The sequence below is a fragment of the Cydia fagiglandana genome, chromosome 13, assembly GCF_963556715.1.
Source record: "Cydia fagiglandana chromosome 13, ilCydFagi1.1, whole genome shotgun sequence".
Lineage (NCBI taxonomy): Eukaryota > Metazoa > Arthropoda > Insecta > Lepidoptera > Tortricidae > Cydia > Cydia fagiglandana.
Genome location: NC_085944.1, coordinates 11928212 through 11945801, shown reverse-complemented (window position 1 = coordinate 11945801; position 17590 = coordinate 11928212). Strand labels below are relative to the sequence as shown.

Genomic DNA, 17590 nt, shown 5'->3' with positions numbered 1-17590 from the left:
CAATACGAGTTGCGCTAGCCGCTAGCTCATACTAATACTAGTAGGTATAGGTAGTTAGGGTACCTACTGGGGCTACGAGTGGTATAAATTATAAAATTCCTAAAGGCCATAACGCACTAGCGGTTGGCCGCTTAGGCAGTTCGTTTGAGCGGCCAGCCGCCATAGACAGGCGCGGTTTTATCATAGCGGCTGACCGTTAACCCTAACCTAATTTAACCGCGCGCATCGCATAGTACTTTTTTGCAGCGTAGTTACTAATGCCTCAGAAGAAAAATTTACCTACTGTTTTTATGCGATCTCATACACCTAGGAATAACCAACCATATAAAGTAAAATTATTCTCGAATACGTGGTAAGTGATCGCGGTTAAGGACCAATCCCAGTGCGTACGGTAGTAGCCTCTATCGGGTGGCCTGTTTGTCAAAGAACCGCAGGCATGGATATCAACTGCGAATTGGCTATGTAAGCTATGTTGCTACATCTTTTCAAGATCCATATATCTAACATACCGTATGCAAATAAAGATTATCAATTACATATGGGCACAATCATCTCTTGGGAGATAGAAGGAATACGGTCGGAGACTAGATAAAGGTAATGGAAATTTTGGTCTTGATCTAAATTATAAGGTAGGATTGAAGACCAAAACTCCATTCAACGATCTTCAACTTAGAAAATTATAATTTAAGCTACTGTGGGAACATCTTGGTGCTAATCCCATTACGCAGCGAAATGGAATCGACGCGCGGAGTGTTTAAGCATGTATGTATGTTCTCACGGGCCCCGCTAAACTGCTTTCTGTACCATTATTGTGTGAACACGTAAAATAAATAAGTATATGCTCAGTAATTCTGATTTTTAATGGGTCACCACCTAGTCTCCTAGACCTTGAACGTGCGACATCAAGACCCATAAGTCGCACTGTGTGGTCACCTAGTACCTTAGAGGTAAATATGCCCATATGTAGGTACTAAATAATAATATATAGTACATTGTGCAACATGGGGCGTAAGTTGAATATTGCAAACGACAGTAAGTTAAATCGCGACGGCTTGCCGGAGCGATTTATAGACTCGAGTTTGCAATATTATTACGCCCCGAGGCCCCCGAGTTACACACAATGTTTTTCATCACACTTGCGATACAAAAATTAAGTATAAAGACAAAAAACTGTTAACTATGGCACTAGAACCTTCATAACTCCCTAGGGAGAAAGCTTTTTCTATAACTAAACCTGCGTGCAATTCCACATTTACTGAGCGAGTCCAGCGAGTCTGATAAAAAATTATTAGCTCCACCGCACAAAAGTCATGGGAATTAATCACACAATAAGTAGTGGAAGTAGGTACCTAAATAAAAGCAAACAACATGTAAAAAACACATTTAATCAATATTTAAAGTACCTAATAACATTTTTGACATACCTACATAGTAAACATCTTATGCCATTCGATTTTATAACTATATTATTAGGTAGGTATCTTAAGATTACAGTGTACCTACCTACTTAACGTATGCTATTGGTTGTTAGCTCGCTAACTTTCAAATTACTTTTCTTTTTCCTCATGGCAGTCAATATTTTATATGCATGAGCAAGCTAAGTTCCAGTCTTTTAGACATTATTAATCTGGGACTTTGTCTGGGATAACGGATAACCCACACTGCGGATACCATTGACAAGGAAAATGACGAACTATTAATTACGTTTACATATCGAGAAAGTAATAGTAGATAACAGTTGATATTAGCGATTCATAGCCTAATTTTGAGGTAGGAATTTTGGAGTCAACCAAGAAAGGGCCGGCTGCATATTTTTGGCGTTTGTACTATTATCAGAGATCCACCCGGCTGATGTAAATCGCTGTACAATTGTTCGTTAACGATCTAATCCAGTTGAAAGTTAGCCATGTTATTGGCTTCCGTGGACCAGGCAGCGAATCGCGAGCCGTCCATCTCCCTGGCGTGTTGGTTGCCTGCTGTCAACGTATGCTGCTGGCCTCCAATGGCCGCGCCACAGTCAGGGCAACGCGAGAGCTGCATGGCGCCGCCACACTCGCCGATGCAGTAGAAGTGCCCGTTGGGACACTTGTACCAGTGCCCCGCCTTCAAACCTATCGCTCTCACAACCATAGCGCGCTCCTCCTTGCTCGCTATGCCCGATAACTCCACAACTTTTTCAAGTTTCTTAAGAGATTCCACAGCTTTTTCTTCGTCGTACACAGTCCATGTCAAAACAGCCTCTTTTGCAGTTTTTGTCATTTCCAGCACCTCCTGGTTCGTCGCATTTTTGCTTAATCCAAGAATTTTAGCCAGCTGAACGATTGAATTCATACGCTTCAACTCTTTTCCGATGTCTGCTTGTTGTTGTTGGCTTATCTTCTGTTTACCCACGAGAACGCTGCAGATCATTTTTACCTGGCCTTGCATTTCAGTTTTAAGTTCAGTTAAATTCTCAGCTACATATTTTGTGTAGTACTGTCCTACATTATCTAGTAAATCCAAATAGATATGATACATATCCAAGTGGAGAACTGACAGTCTTTTGTTTCCTTTTCCGACTGCATTTCGTAATGCCTTGTATGCAGACTCCCAATGTCTATTTCCTAAAATAAATACACATATTAGAGTTAAGTAGGTCGTAACTATTTATTTTATGTAAAATCACGCGAATTGAGAACTGAAATATAGACGTAAAGTACTCGATATAATATCGTTTTGTAAAAAATGCCCAAGATGTTAATATTAATCACTAACTAGTATTTCTAACTTAATCAGTTTCAGTCAGTCTACTTTGTAAAAAATTTAAAAGATTAAAAATATTGTATTCACCCATGGCCAGCTTCTGACTTTTTACTACATGTATAATTTTTACAAGAAGTTCCTTTAGCATTTTGGACCTCTGCCGTTCAGTCCCATAAACTTTTTCTTTTATTGGATTGATGTCATTCTTCAACAATTCGTTTACCATGTCTTTGTACCGATAAGTGTTGATAATGGGTTCACGGCACCATGGACATGTTTTTATTCGAATGGTTTCGTTTTCGCACTTCATTAAAGTATCTAGGGTGTCGACATCAAACATGTGGGGACAATCCTGTAGCTGGATTAACCTGCAATAAAATTTAAAATAGTAGCAATAACTAAGAAGGCAATTTATTTTCGGCAACATAATTAATACAAATATTGATGTATACTTAGCATCATCTTCGTAAGGGTCGCCAAGAAGGTCGGTGGGGAAGCCTTCGGGGTCGCAGAGGCGGCAGGCCGGCGGGCAGGGCTCGCCGCAGAGCCCGCGGCACGGGTGGCCGCACGCCAGCGCGAGCGGACACGCCTCCGAGCACGGCGCTCGGTCACACGGCGCGCCGCAAGTGCGCTTGCACGCCGAATGCACGCACGACCGACCGCACGGAGTCTCCTGCACATACAATCGCATGTCATATTATAGGTTATAGGTATATAGTTACATTAGTTAATATTAGCGAACGAACGTACTGTGCAAGGTGTGCAAGGTGCGCCACACGGCCTGCCGCATGTTGAATGCGGACACCTGACCGAACAGCTCCGGCGGCACGGCGGACAAACCTGGTTGCACGGCTCTTCGCACCTGAAATACGAGAGGTCATGAGTTAAGGGAAAGTCTGTCGCGATCAGACAAAAACGGAGTGTTTACCTGTGTCCGCAGATATTGAGCTGGTGGCAGCGCGCGGCGCAGGGCTGGTGCAGGCAGCCCTGGCGGCAGCTCCGGCACGAGCCGCCGCAAACGTGGCCACAGCGGAGCAGGGCACCGCACGGTGCGTTGCAGTATGATAGAATTTTTTCTACCGACGCAGTCCCTAAACACATAAAGCCGCATTAGTTAGTGTACCTACGGCATTAGTGGCGACGTCTAGCGGCGGGACGGCCAAGGGATTTGAGCAGCGTGGACTGAGACTGAGGCCACTGGCATGCGCTTGCACTTGTTAAGAAGATGCCGCGTCGGACACTGTCCTCACATCTTCGCTGCCACTCGAGCGTCTGACGCAATGGTTGCGTGTAGGAACAAAATCGAATTGATACGTAAGTACACGTGTACTTAAGTATTCCGAGCAATAAGTAATTAAACCAAATAATAACACAATGAGATAAATATTACATGCAAACTTTGAATAATAACTACCAGTTTGGACGGCATGATACACGTTGCAGGGAAGCCGAACCTTGTGGCCGCAGGGTGCCTCGTAATTGTCGTCTGTAATTTTGGTACATTTTGACTGGTGATCTGGGGTAGGCTCAATTCCGCACTCTATTTTTATTTCATGGTTACAAGAAGGTATCGTCTTTGTCACCTGGAGAAATAAAATAAATAAGTAAATAGTTTAATTATCGATACGATACGATCCGCTCATTTATTGATAAAAAATATTTTTACATGTCATAATAAATATATCTTAATACTATAGGTACTTCAAATCATTCGTTATGAGAAACGTTCATGCTGATGTGTTTAATCTATTTAAGTCAGGTTTGATTTTCCACTTAATTATATATGCAATCCTTTTTCCTTTTTACCTACTATGAAAAAAATATACTTAGTTTAAAAATGATTACCATTTCTTTGCAATCCCTACATTCCTCGAAGCACAGCTTCTTGCAGTGGTGGCCACAGGGCAACGAGCGTGCGCACTTCGCTCGGCAAGGATCGGCATTCACGTCCTTGTAACACGGAACTTTCTTCAAGTGACCACAATCGGACCTTTTTTTAACAATCTGCAGAGGAAATATTAAATGTATTTAATTACACAAACGGGTCTACCGCGTTATAATTTCATTGTTTTTATCTTAAATTCCGACGTAGACCCGTTTGTGTAATATGTGTAGGTAGGTATTACAAAACGCGAGAGTTTAAAGTGAAATATTCAAAATATCACAGTCAATTTAAGTATTTGTTGGGTAATTTCGTCGTCGTTTATTTCGACTTTTGTTACACTTTGTTTTCAACCCTTTGACCGCCGAAACCATCAAAATATCAACCTACGATGTATTCAGATAAGGTTCACGATGACGCGCCGCGCACACGATAAGCGTGGCGTTCAAAGGGTTAATATTATTAATCCAAAGACATTTACACATATTATTGCACACTCAAGAACAATGTAAAAAGGACAATTTAGGTACATATAGGCACCGAACTATAGGGGGGAGCATAGGAGCCGTCAGATATTTGGCGCAAGGCGTAAATGTGTCGTTTAAATGCTTCCGATGTAGCCCACAAAGATGGCAGAACCTACTATGCACAAGGAAACGTACCGACGGGAACGGTAGATGGTAGCACTTGCTTTGGCAATGTGTTCACATATGTTTCCGATTCAGGCCACAAGAAGACGCGCTCGGTCCGGTCCCTATATGATATGACACATTCAGTACCTAAGTAATCTGTTTTCATTGCTATTGAGTGTAGATACATTGTGTAATAACGTAATAACATACCCGGACGTAGCACTGGACACATTCTTCCCAGCATAAATTGGAGCACTTATGTTCACCAAAATCACCTTCCAGATTAGCCGTGCAACCTTCCTTCAGTTTTGGACATGGCTTCCTGCATATGTACTACAAGAAAATAATAATTAAAATAATTTATACGTAATCGAGAAACAAAGGATCTTCTGATATTTTCATTAAGATATGTTAAATGTGTAAAGAAAATAGTGATACCTATTTTCTTAATGTTAACCTTTATGCGGCTAGCCGCTTTAGCCATAGACTTGGTCGAGTGTCATGAATAACACTTAAGACATTGACATCCATCATAGGAAAAAATATTCAATACTATAAATAAAATAGATAAAGATTGATTTTATGTAAAAGAAATAACAAAACCCTAGAATAGAGGCTTTAAAATTTAAAGCCTCTATTAAAATCTCTAATAAAGAAACAACATTTAAAGTTTAAATGTTGTTTCTTTATTATTTACAGGTAAATTACTTTATATTTCAAACAAATGTTGTAGAAGATTAGATGTATTTAGTTCGATTTTAAAATAAATCTTTATTATTTACAGAGAAACGCAATTTCGCCTTTATTTCATGCACCATAGTGTGATATTATTATATATATATATGTTATTAGTCATCAGATAAAGTCTTTGACCAGTAATATATGTTCATTTTCAAGAGGGCGCTGTTATTTTCATGTATAGGGTGACAGTTCGTTCGGTATAAGTAGTATTATATAAAAAATAAATATTATATGTATTAGTATATGAAAAAAATTGTTCCAGGGAGCATGGGGTATATGACAGCTGTCATCTGCATAAAATGTATACCAGTATCTGCATAAATTGTATTGAGGTGATAGATAACACCGTCTAAGCTATTATGTGAAAAATAGTATAATAGTTGAATAAACTTGAATAAAGTGAATAAGCATTAAATATGTGACATTTTCAACCAAATGTGGCACCTACATCCTACATTGTCGTCTGTCGATAAGGTTGATTTCAAATTGCAGCTATATGGAAATAGCGTCTTATTGACAACCGATAATAATTCCACTTTTGATTGAGAATGTCACATATAGACAGCTTACATGCTCGTGGTCCGGGTCATTATTTACGTGACATTTTCTGAGGCAGGCGTGGCCGCAATTGAGTCGATTAGTGCACTTCTCCTGGCACCTCACGTCAGATACATTCATGTAACACTCTCCAACAAACTGCAAAGTTAGCATAATATTTTTATACTCACTCAATAGCCCGCTATGCTCCACACTCGTGCGCGAACCGCGTTCGCGGCTTTGCGCCGCGATTCGCGCCGAGTGTGGAGCGGGCTAATCATGAACTTATAGTTTTGTCACAGGCAACTAAATGGGACAAAATTAATATTAAATTAACCTTATGACCACAGTCTGGTAAAGTGACAGTAACGGACTCCAAGCACTGAATAGAACGATCGTTAGGGTCCATGAAGCACCGCAAGGTCATTCTGTGGCCACATGGAAGCGCTTTATTAACAAGTTGCTGACACGGTTGACATTTTTTAGCGCATTTAAATGGGCACTTGTGGTCTTCTCTTTCGCAGATTTTTCTGTAAAAAAAAAATACAAACGATCGGTACCTAAACTTAGGATAAGAAATAGAATAGTGTATAAGAGTTGTGTATGTAATATAGTACCTTTCACATGTTTTTGTGCATTGTATAGTTTGATGAACCAGGTCATACGTATGGCAGATGCGTGGGCAGGGATGCCCGCACGGTAGGTTGTATTTGCAGTTCAGTAGACAGCCGCCTTCGGGAACTTTATTGAAGTCATCCACTGACGTAATCTATAAAATAAACTCCTTCATAATATATAAATGAATTAAGACAAAACACATTAAAAACGAAAGATTAATCAAACCATAGCAATTTCTTCACGGTGGTTTTCACATCTCAGCCTCAAACTTGTTCCTAGAGATCCGTTTCTCTCCAAAGTCGTGGCAATATTGCTCCACAGAACCGATTTTCCTTTGAGCAGTTCGATGTTTCCAAATATGAATAAACCTGAAAATTTTAAAAATAAACGAGAGTTTCTTTTATTTATGGCATGCCTTAAGAATATTATCGTCATCATCATCAAGTAGACGACTACCAACTAGGTACTTAATCAACGAAGTGAAGGAAACCAGGCATGCGTAGTTAATTCAATTCAATTCAAATAATTTATTTCGGAAGCATATGTCCATAGTCAATGTCCTACCTTCTCTGGCCCTGGACAAGGCGACGCAGATCCTGTTCTCGGTGCCCAGGAAGCCGATGCTGTCGTTGTTGTTGTTGCGCACCAGCGACAGCAGGATGATCTTCGACTCCTCGCCCTGGTAGTTGTCCAGGACTGTGATCTTCACGTTTGAGAGATTTGCGTAGTACGGCCGTTGCTACAGATAAAGAATTTATATCGATCTTAGAATGTATAGGAGATTTAACTATCAGCTTATAAGTAGAGTAAGTAGAAACGAACTTTCCGCATGTAGATCATCTGGCCTGAGTAGGCGGCGAGAATGGTGACTTCTTCGGGAGCGTAGTCTTGTTGCATCAAGTAGTTTGCCAGACGGAGTACCAAGTCTGCTTCCTGCGTGTTCGTACGACTTGAGCTGTCGTCTTCGCTCTGTAAAATATGTTTAAAAAAAACATAAATTGGAAGGTTGAGCTTACGTATATTGCTAAACAAAGTGTCTTAAGTACTTTGGTGAATCTGGTTTCAGTGTCACAGAAAAAATAATGTTAATAATAAAGTCAGGATCAGTCAATATCCCAGCAGAATACTAAGTCTGGTTGCTTATTGATCTCTGTTCGGTTCGAAAGGATAGGATGACCTCACCTGTTCCCTGTAGTGATGGGAAAAGAAGAAGAGATTGTGGGCGACGCCGCGCACGGGCGGGAAGTCCTCGACGGAGCGGTGGTTCTGCAAGTCGGGGTAGATGTGCGGCGAGACGAGCGCGGCGATCTCGGGCCGCATGCGGTGCTGCACGCCGAGCCGGCGGCTGTGCACGCCGTTGCGGATCATGCGCTCGAACAGCGACACCTCGAGCTGGTAGTGCCGCGCCAGCCGCAGGTACGCCGCCGACGGCCGCAGCTGCTGGTGATCACCTGCACGAGACAACAACCCGTCACCTCAACCGTTCCACCATCACGCTTAAACAAGAAAGATGTCAAAGGAATTTAACATAAACATACCTATGAGGATCAAGTGCTGGCAATTTTTCGTGAGAGACGTCACTATGTGCGATTCCAGTACTTCAGCGGCCTCCTCTACCACAACTGAAACCCAACATTACGCTGACAACTAAAATCATATTCTGGTAACAGCAGTATAATTTGCTAGGATGTAAAGGTTCTAACTACCTATTGGTGGAGCTATTGCTACCAGTAACTTTCGGAGTCTCGCTGCCCCACTGGTGGTCATTACAACGACTCTGGTTTCCTTTAATACTGCCAGGTCGACCATCATTCTAGCCTCTTCGTACGCCACTGCTGAAGATTGCAAATTCACCTGAAATAATACACGAAACAGGTGAGTTGAACTTGACTTTCATTAGTTTCATTTGACTTGTTTACGTTAGTAAACCAACGTATCGAAGTGACAGTACCCGATTACAGTTTTTCATAGAAGTACCTATGTAAATATTATGGAGAAGGCGTAGAACACTGACCTCTTTTGTTTTAATATTTTTCTTTACGTCATCCATAACTACGTCTGCCCATTTAAAGTACAATGACCAGCGTTCTACAAGAGGAATGGAGGTCAAATCTTGTCCTTCGGTGATAGGAAATTTTGGAGTTCGAGAACGGAATACCAGCATTTCCTAAAGACAAAAAATAAAGTGTTTAGTAACAGTTGCAATTTTCACGAGATGTGAGAAGAAAAGGGACAAATTTATACAATTCCATTTATAATGGCGTATTGTTGTTTGGGTAGCCACTCTCTACGATGCCATGAATAAATGAGGAAGGGATGATTTGCTTCCAGTTTTAGTAGTTCTACTTAAGTCTTAAGATACAGACTCACTTTAAAACGTTTTACTTCCGAATGCAGATGACATATTTCTGCGTCTAACTCTCTTAATACATGACGTGGGCATCCTTGGTTTTGTAGATCTTGATACTTTCTAATGAGTGTTTTTATTTCTCTCTCGTTATCAGGCAGCGAGAAAGATGTGGTAATGCTAGTAAACCCTTCTCGATTTTCATCTCTTCGAAACTCATTATCACCCTTTCCAATTTCACCATCTTTTCGAATTTCACCTTCCTCTAAATCATCAAAAAAGAGTTCATCTCTGCCAAATATGTCATATTCGGTGTCTATGTCAGCGTCAATGCTTGCATAGTGTTCGTCGAGAACTACACTATCAATTTGTTGTTCTAATAATGCTTGTTCTATATCAATATCATCCACTTCTTCAAACAGCCAATGTTTCAAACTATCTTTAATACCACTTCCCCTGTAAAATATTTCAAGGATTTTACACTCTTCGTTGTATGCTGCTACAGTTTTATAACTCAACACTCCCAAATTCAACTCATCAGCTCGGGATTTTTCGTGTTCTAATGCGTTAATTTGCATTTTTAAGCTGATTCTCCGTTCGTGGTAATAACCGCTATTAGATTGCGAGCGTCTTAAGTTATTTATATTAAATTGATTTAACGTTTCGTTGCGTGACCTGCCCCCGATGCGGGCTAAAGAATTAGTGAGCGGCAACAGAGCTTCTAAAAATTGATCAAGAGCATGATTCGTGTAGCATATAACAAGCATACAACATTTGTCTTTAGGGAATGGCGCGTTTCTAAGTAGGGTTTCCGCGACTTTGACCCCGAGGAACGTTTTGCCGGTGCCCGGCGGGCCCTGAATTACGGCGAACTCGTGGGTGAGAGCTAGTTTATAAGCTTCGTATTGGGTGCTGTTTAACCCTAGCTCTACATCCGATGGCCAAGTATCATCCTGAAGGACTGTAAAGACCTTACGGATATCGCGGTGTTTTGTTTGTACTTTATAAACAGATTCCGGAGTGAGATATGATGGTTTCTCTTGAACTTTCTGCAAAGGATTTATTATATTTAAGATTTTGGTAAAGGTTAAATAATGTAGGAACAAACAGCAGATCAAACAAAACAAAATATAGGTAGATACACACGAAAATATCCACAGGCATTCTAAAAAAACACAAAAATTTTGTCTGTCTCTACCAACACATCATTCAAATAGGTACTCACCTGTAAATCAATAATATATTTGCTCATAGACAGGTGCTCCGGGAAGCTGGGATCCTGTAGAGCTTTCAGCACGTGATAGTAAGGCTCGAAGTAAACTTCGCACTCTATCATGATATAGGCATCGTCGTTATACATGTCGGAGTCCATTGTCAAATTCACTATATTGACAGGTAACTGTAACAGAGATTAGTAACTTTCCTTTTCGAATATATTGATTTGTGTTTCTAAAATAGTTAAACTACAATACATAAATTATAAACTGAAATAGATGTCATATTCATATATCTACTAAAGAAAATGTGACCTCCGATCCGGCCTCCGCCACCGCCACTGACATCTATTTAAAATTATAATTTATATGTAATATACCTAGGCTATCTTATCTACATAGAGAGATATATTTATTTTTGATAAACTTTTTATACTGACTGTATTATAGGTATAATTATAAATAATACCATCGGTTTTCGATTTTATGAGATCTTACAGGAGGTACCAGATTTTTTTGTATAGTTCGTTTTTTTTAGCATTAGAAATTAGGTAAACAATCTTGATGAGTCTTTTAATTGAAAAACACATTTTAAAAATAAGTTACGGCAAATATGTAACAATTATTAATCTAATACGATCATTTATATTCTTCTGCTTTCATAAGTAATAGTTTTTGAATTTTAAAAAGCGTTTTTCCATTAAAAGACATGTCAAGATCGCTTACCTTCTTGCAAGTTCTTTCTAATGCTAAAAAAAACGAACTATAAAACATCTCAAAATTTCGTACCTGTCTCTTGCGCAAGAATTTTTCATGGCGTTCCAAGATGGTGCCGACGAGAAAGCTCTTGCAGTGATCTTTAGTAAACAGCACGAGGGACCCAAACAGGAACCGTTTGCTGTGCGCCCAGTTCACTTTATTTATCATCTTCATAATGCCCTCGTCAAGCAATACGATAGAACCAACTTTCTGATTGGAAACGTAGGGTTCCAAAAATTTCACATTTCGGTACACACTGAAAGAAAACATCGTAAGTTATAATAAGATTTTTTAAACTGACACTAACCTATTTAACTATCCTGGTATCTAAGAAAAAAGAACGATGGAACAGCAATTATAGGAAGTAGGTATTCTAAAAACATCCTTCAATTAAGAAAATACAATTATTTGTCTATAAGGTGTGCGTGTGATCGAATAGTCTGTGGTCTTACCGTATGTGATCGTATTTTCTTTTCTTCGGTTCTTCAATAAATTGGTCTGTGGAATAATACACAAATTACTTTTTAGCCAATCGATAAACGTAGTTTGACAGATGTACATAGGTATCTACCTGTTAGATTCCTTGTAGGTAATAGGGACTTTATCTTATTACATACATTCATGGGTCTACTGAATAAAATCTTTTACCAAAATTTTGTAACTTACCTAAATTGCGTTGAATAGACTTCTTTTATTTTGTTGATGGGTTTGTAGAGTAAAACTTACGTATCCCTTCCCTGAGCGGTCCGAAGCAGTCCTCGCGCAGCAGGCGGAACTGCACGTCCAGGTAGTGCTCCACGTCCGCGTACGCGCCCTCCACCACGTTGGCCCGCAGGAACGGCCGCCGCTCCAGCAGCTCCGCGCCCGAGGGCAGCACGCTTAGTTCTCGGAAGCTTTCCGGTGGCTCATCCGTTTCATTTGTTTTTCGTCTCTTTTGTGCTTGTTTCTGTAATTTGAAAAGAATCGGCAGATTTTTAGGTGTTCAATTATTTATTCCAACACCGATAAAATATGATGAGTTTTAGCAATTTTTCAGAATCTTACCTCCCCCTCATCGCAGATTTTGATGCTGTCTCGTATCTTGATCATTCTTGTCGTGTATTCCTCCGGCAACTCGAACCCTTGCTTCTCCTTTAACCCCTCCAGACAGCTCTTGCTCGTAGCCTCGATCAGCGCTCGACACTTTTGCACCGCCGTCGACGGCGATACCGTTACAAGACACTCGCAAAAACTGATAAAATAACTCCAGAATTCCTTTTCCTTGCTCCAGTAATACTTGTTAAAAAACTTGTCCTCTGCGCTCATTGTGTACGGTAATTGCATCAAGTACAGTTGCAAATGGTCGATAAATTTAGTGTTGCATATTTCCAAAAGAAGCAGTTTCTTTGATTCCTCAAACGAAGAATTCCATACATTTGTCACCAGTTCAAGGACTAATGCGAATACGTCGTTTTTTTGTTTGTCAACAGGTGTGTTTAACAAGTGCATGAAGCATTTCTTCTGTTGGTTAATTTTTTCAATGATAGTTGTACACTCGGATCGGGATATTTCCTCTAGCATTTTGAAGCCCATTGGCCTATCTCTATTATAATAGTGCCGATCATTTCTCTGGAGATTGTGCTTGGAGCGGAATGAACTACTTCTAGAATGTTGACGAGGGTATTTGTAAGGTTCGTCCATATCGTGACTTTCATCTTTTAACCGAGGATCCGCTAAAATGAACAAAACAATTTAACCTACGTGGGTATTAGTGTCTGTGCGGAAAGAGAAGAGGCGTGAAATGTATTCCATTCAATACATTGTACGACTCTTCTCTTTCCACTCAGACTCTATATTTTGTAACACATATGTACTGCAGATATTATTCAACGAAAATTCATAATTAATATAGAGTTTATATTATAAACCAACCTTTGAACCTTTTTCGAGGCGGAGACGTGTGGCTATAGTTTCGTCGTCTGCTTTGTTCATCTGGATAATAAAAGGTAATATATAAATTCTGCACGAAAAGAAGTAATCTTGAGCACAATGATGGTCATTCGGCTCGTAGTGATTATAGGTATTCTCTTTGATTCGGTTCATTCCCAATGGAGAATGGCACAACTCGACAAGTAATGTCCCAGCCCAGATTAGTTTTCTTTTAAATTAAGTCGTAAATAACTATTGAATGACATGACGGAAAGTGGGACTGGAAAGCGCTTAAAATTAAGCTCGGTCTAGTCTTCGAGATATGGGTGGACCAGACCCAATGATGAGGTGGACCAGATCGTCACCTGGTCAAAATAACCCGTAAAAAATCAATAAAGACAGCATAAAATCGCGGAAAATGGAATACTGTGGAAGGGGCCAGCACTCAGCATTTGGCGACAACGGACTGAAGGAGAGGAGTGAGAGAGAACTATTGGATTAATAAGATACCACGTTGTTGGTTCCATTTGTGATGGCCATAGGGTTCGGGACTCGGGGACCGGTTGTGACCTCTCGCCGGCGGACTCACGCCCCGGATTCTGCCCAGGTGCGGTCTGTGCCACGGCCGCCTGTTGCCTCTGCCTCCGCGTCCTCGCCACGAAGGGCCTGAAGTATAGAATTCATAATTTTTGACTTGTGACATGCAAATCATAGACCTATTCAGCTTAAAGCCATACGATTGAAAAAAATGTAAAATGGGTATGTATATATATACGTATTTCAAAAGTAAGTTAACTCTTTAACAGTGTCAGAAATTAACCTTATCGCCATCGACAGGAAGTTGCAGTAGAGTTCTTTTAAATAATAATTATTCGTTCCAGACACCTACGATAAGAGATAAAGAGTGCCTACATTGTGTTTCACCGACGAGTATGTAAGTATACCTATTCCCAATACTGGCTATGAAAGGCCGAAATGCTATTTGAGTCACCCACTTATCACTTATACTGTTCCCGACGTTACGTCACGATTTAAAACATAAACAATAGGCAAATGATTGTCCGGCTAAGTTAAAGTAGGTATACAAATCTAAAACCATTATTATTTTAGATAGGTACATACCTAAGTATACCTATCCTATCCATCACACAGCCGGGTAGGCATTATCGTAGCGATAAGAGAGGGGCATCCTCTGTTATATTCATATTTAAAATTATGTCATTGTTTTTAAGTGGCTGGACTAAGACATGTGAGACCAGCTTTTTTCGGGCCACCCCACATTCTAATGCTAAAAAAACGAATAGTCAACTCTATGCAGCAGCAAAGCAACGCCATTTTATAGCGCTGACTAGAAAGACTCCAGTATGGGGTGGCTCTAAGGTTGGTTTTCCTACCATCGTCCACACTTTAAACTGATCATTTGTAAACGAGTACCTACTGCTGTGACCTGTGACCGTACCTACTACCTAATGGCGTTAGCCGTGTAAACTAATTTGGAAATGATAATGTGTTTACCTGGGTCGCCATTATCGCCCATGTTGATTTCGCCTGTAGACTATAAAAAAAATATGTTCCTTCGCATCTGAAATGCAGAATAGAATTTGTTAGTTCTGGTATAAAACGTACAAAATGTATTATTTACTCATATTACATAGATGCATATTACATGAATTTATAAGATTTTATTTTATAAAACCATAAACATAATTAAAAACAAACTTATTTATAAGATTGATGTTTATATTTTAGGAACCTATTAAACTCACTACAAGTAGGTATTACATGCCATTGTTTTTTCTGATATAGTACATACTTTCCTCTTTTCCTATCTATATACCTATTTTCCTCGTGTCACAATGGAAAAGCTTTAATGATTATTTTTGGAGGTATAACAATCCCCGAAAAGTCCAGTTTATAAAAGTATACAAAATTGTAGAGGAAATGCTAGGGAGTCGATATAAAGCACAGCTATTTAGTTAATTAAGTTAATTAAGTTAGTTCATAACTCGTAAAACAATTTTATTTCGATGAGAGAATCTTGTTTTGTTTCACCACCAAATATTTCTCACACAACACAAACTAATAGTCTTCTATCAAGGAGAAACATTACATGACTGATTGGATAGGTTAAATATGGGTTAAATCATCTAATTCTCCACAGACCGTAACAGTTAACGCTATTTGATTGGTGGAAATTAATAAACAATTCCGCTGATTGGTTGAGTTTATTGACGCGCAAATGCTGAACTAGCGTCATTCCCCGGAATCTACATCGAGTTGTGACCAGTGAAAAAAATATTATTAATGTTTGTGTATTTGAATGTATGAATCTGATGAGTGATGAATCCAGTATATAACTGGATCAGGCATGAGGGGTGGGGGGAAATGACCGAACGGGATAGTCTTATGTATCTTTCAGTAGGAGTAGCAGCGAAAGCGCTATTATTGTTTGTCCTTGTCACAGTCTCCCATTTTTTTTATTCCTTAAGGCGTATCCAGACTAGTCAATTCTTCGCCAATCTGATTAAATTGCTTGATGGAATCAGGACGTGCGGACGCAAGGGCCAATTTGGCTCGTCGAATTCAACCGCCGATAACGATAATGACCGATATTACCGATAAAATGAGGTGCGGATGCAAGAATACCAATTTGTGACGCCAGTATATTCGTTCTGGGGCATTTTTTCCATTTAGATGGCCCTAATATCACCATAAATCTAAAGGCGTGTCCAGACAGAGGTGCCCAAATCGACCGATTTGATCAGAAATGATATTGGCGGCAATTTCCAATTTAATTACCAATTATAGATTTATGGTGATATTAGAGCCCCCTAAATTGAAAAAAAAATGCCCCAAAACGAAAATACTGGCGTCACAAATTGGTATTTTTGTGTCCGCACTCCACTTTATCGGTAATAATATCGGCAGTGGCGGATTTCCCATAAGGCACAGTAGGCCCGGGCCTAGGGCGGCAAGATATTAGGGGCGGCAAATTGTGACAAAAAATTAGGCCAGGCAACGAATTCTCAAAAAAAGGTACCTATAGAGGGGATTGGGGAATGCTTGAAACACAATTTTTGACTTTGTACCTAACTTTATTTGGACTATCTAGGAGGTGAACATATCAAAAGTCCCCGGCCGTAGCCCTTGAGCCGGGGGAAGAGAGAGGTTTGATGGTCACATTTTTCAGTTTTTCGCTTATATCTCGGAAACTATGCGTTCTAACGACATGATCATTATACAAAGTGACAGTTGGTTAAATTTGCTACAAGCTACAATTTTTACGATATCCGGACACACGGCGCGAAGCCGCGAACGCGAGTGTGGCGTCGATTTCGCATATTGTTGACGCACTTGCGCCTTGTTCCCCGTTTATAGGGTTCTGTACCTCAAAAGGAAAAAAAGTAAAAAAACGGAACCCTTATACTCGTGCGTCTGGCTCTAGCTGTCCGTCTGTCACAGCCTATTTTCTCCGAAACTGCTGGACCAATTAAGATGAAATTTGGCACACATATGTAAGTTTGTGACCCAAAGATGGACGTGTAAAGTAAATAAATGAATTTTAAATATGGAGGCCATTTTTGGGGGGTAAATGAGAAAATTTAAAATAAAGTTTTTCAAACTATAACGTGTTACATATCAAATCAAAGAGCTCATTTTAAGAATCTCAATTTTTTTAAATAATTTTAGGATAAAAAGAAATGCCGGGATAACGCAAGGAAGAAAAGAATTCTAGGAAAAATAGTTAAGCAAATTAGCAGTTATTCAAGAAAATAGACAAAAAAAATGTTTTTCTTAAGTTTCTTTTTTAGATTTTTGAATGTTTTTGTAGGTACATAAAAGTCAATGTTATTGGTAAAACTGTCACTTAAAATGAATAAGTATTTGCTTATTTTTAGGGTTCCGTACCTCAAAAGGAAAAAACGGAACCCTTACAGGATCACTCGTGCGTAGCAATGCACGCACGAGAACTTTCCAAAGTTGCGAAACTTTCCACATGAGAAATTCTCGGTAACTTCTGAGAATGTTCTCGAGAACGAGAATTTATTTATTTATCGTAGTTTATAACATGAATATTCACGATAGTTTAGGTATAGTCCATACCCCTAGAAAATTCCGACTTTTGGTCGTCCGCTTCGGGTCCGAAAAATGTATGACGGGCCGGCCAAACGGTCAGACTTAGGTGGGGGGTGCTCGACCAAATGTCATA

General features: G+C 39.7%; 1 protein-coding gene across 2 annotated transcripts; it reads right to left on the bottom strand.

Annotated features, from left to right (window-relative positions):
- Positions 1-1449: 1449 nt before the first annotated feature.
- LOC134670278 (NFX1-type zinc finger-containing protein 1-like) lies at positions 1450-14979 on the bottom strand. 2 transcript variants are annotated; one of them, XM_063528021.1, is made up of 27 exons: positions 14896-14979; positions 13891-14046; positions 13384-13443; positions 12517-13184; positions 12199-12418; positions 11925-11970; positions 11503-11728; positions 10725-10898; positions 9523-10548; positions 9167-9319; positions 8859-9006; positions 8691-8774; positions 8335-8603; positions 7975-8121; positions 7717-7891; positions 7378-7520; positions 7152-7303; positions 6872-7064; positions 6568-6693; positions 5467-5589; positions 4588-4746; positions 4157-4325; positions 3671-3833; positions 3493-3604; positions 3195-3415; positions 2830-3110; positions 1450-2603 (listed from the first exon to the last, which is right to left on the bottom strand). In XM_063528021.1, exons 1-27 carry the CDS (start codon positions 14915-14917, stop codon positions 1885-1887), a joined length of 6135 nt encoding a protein of 2044 aa, XP_063384091.1. In that variant the 5' UTR covers positions 14918-14979; the 3' UTR covers positions 1450-1884. The 2 variants fall into 2 exon arrangements, with proteins under 2 accessions (XP_063384091.1, XP_063384092.1); XM_063528022.1 differs by having other exon boundaries at positions 1451-2603; positions 13894-14046.
- Between the last annotated feature and the right edge of the window lie 2611 nt (positions 14980-17590).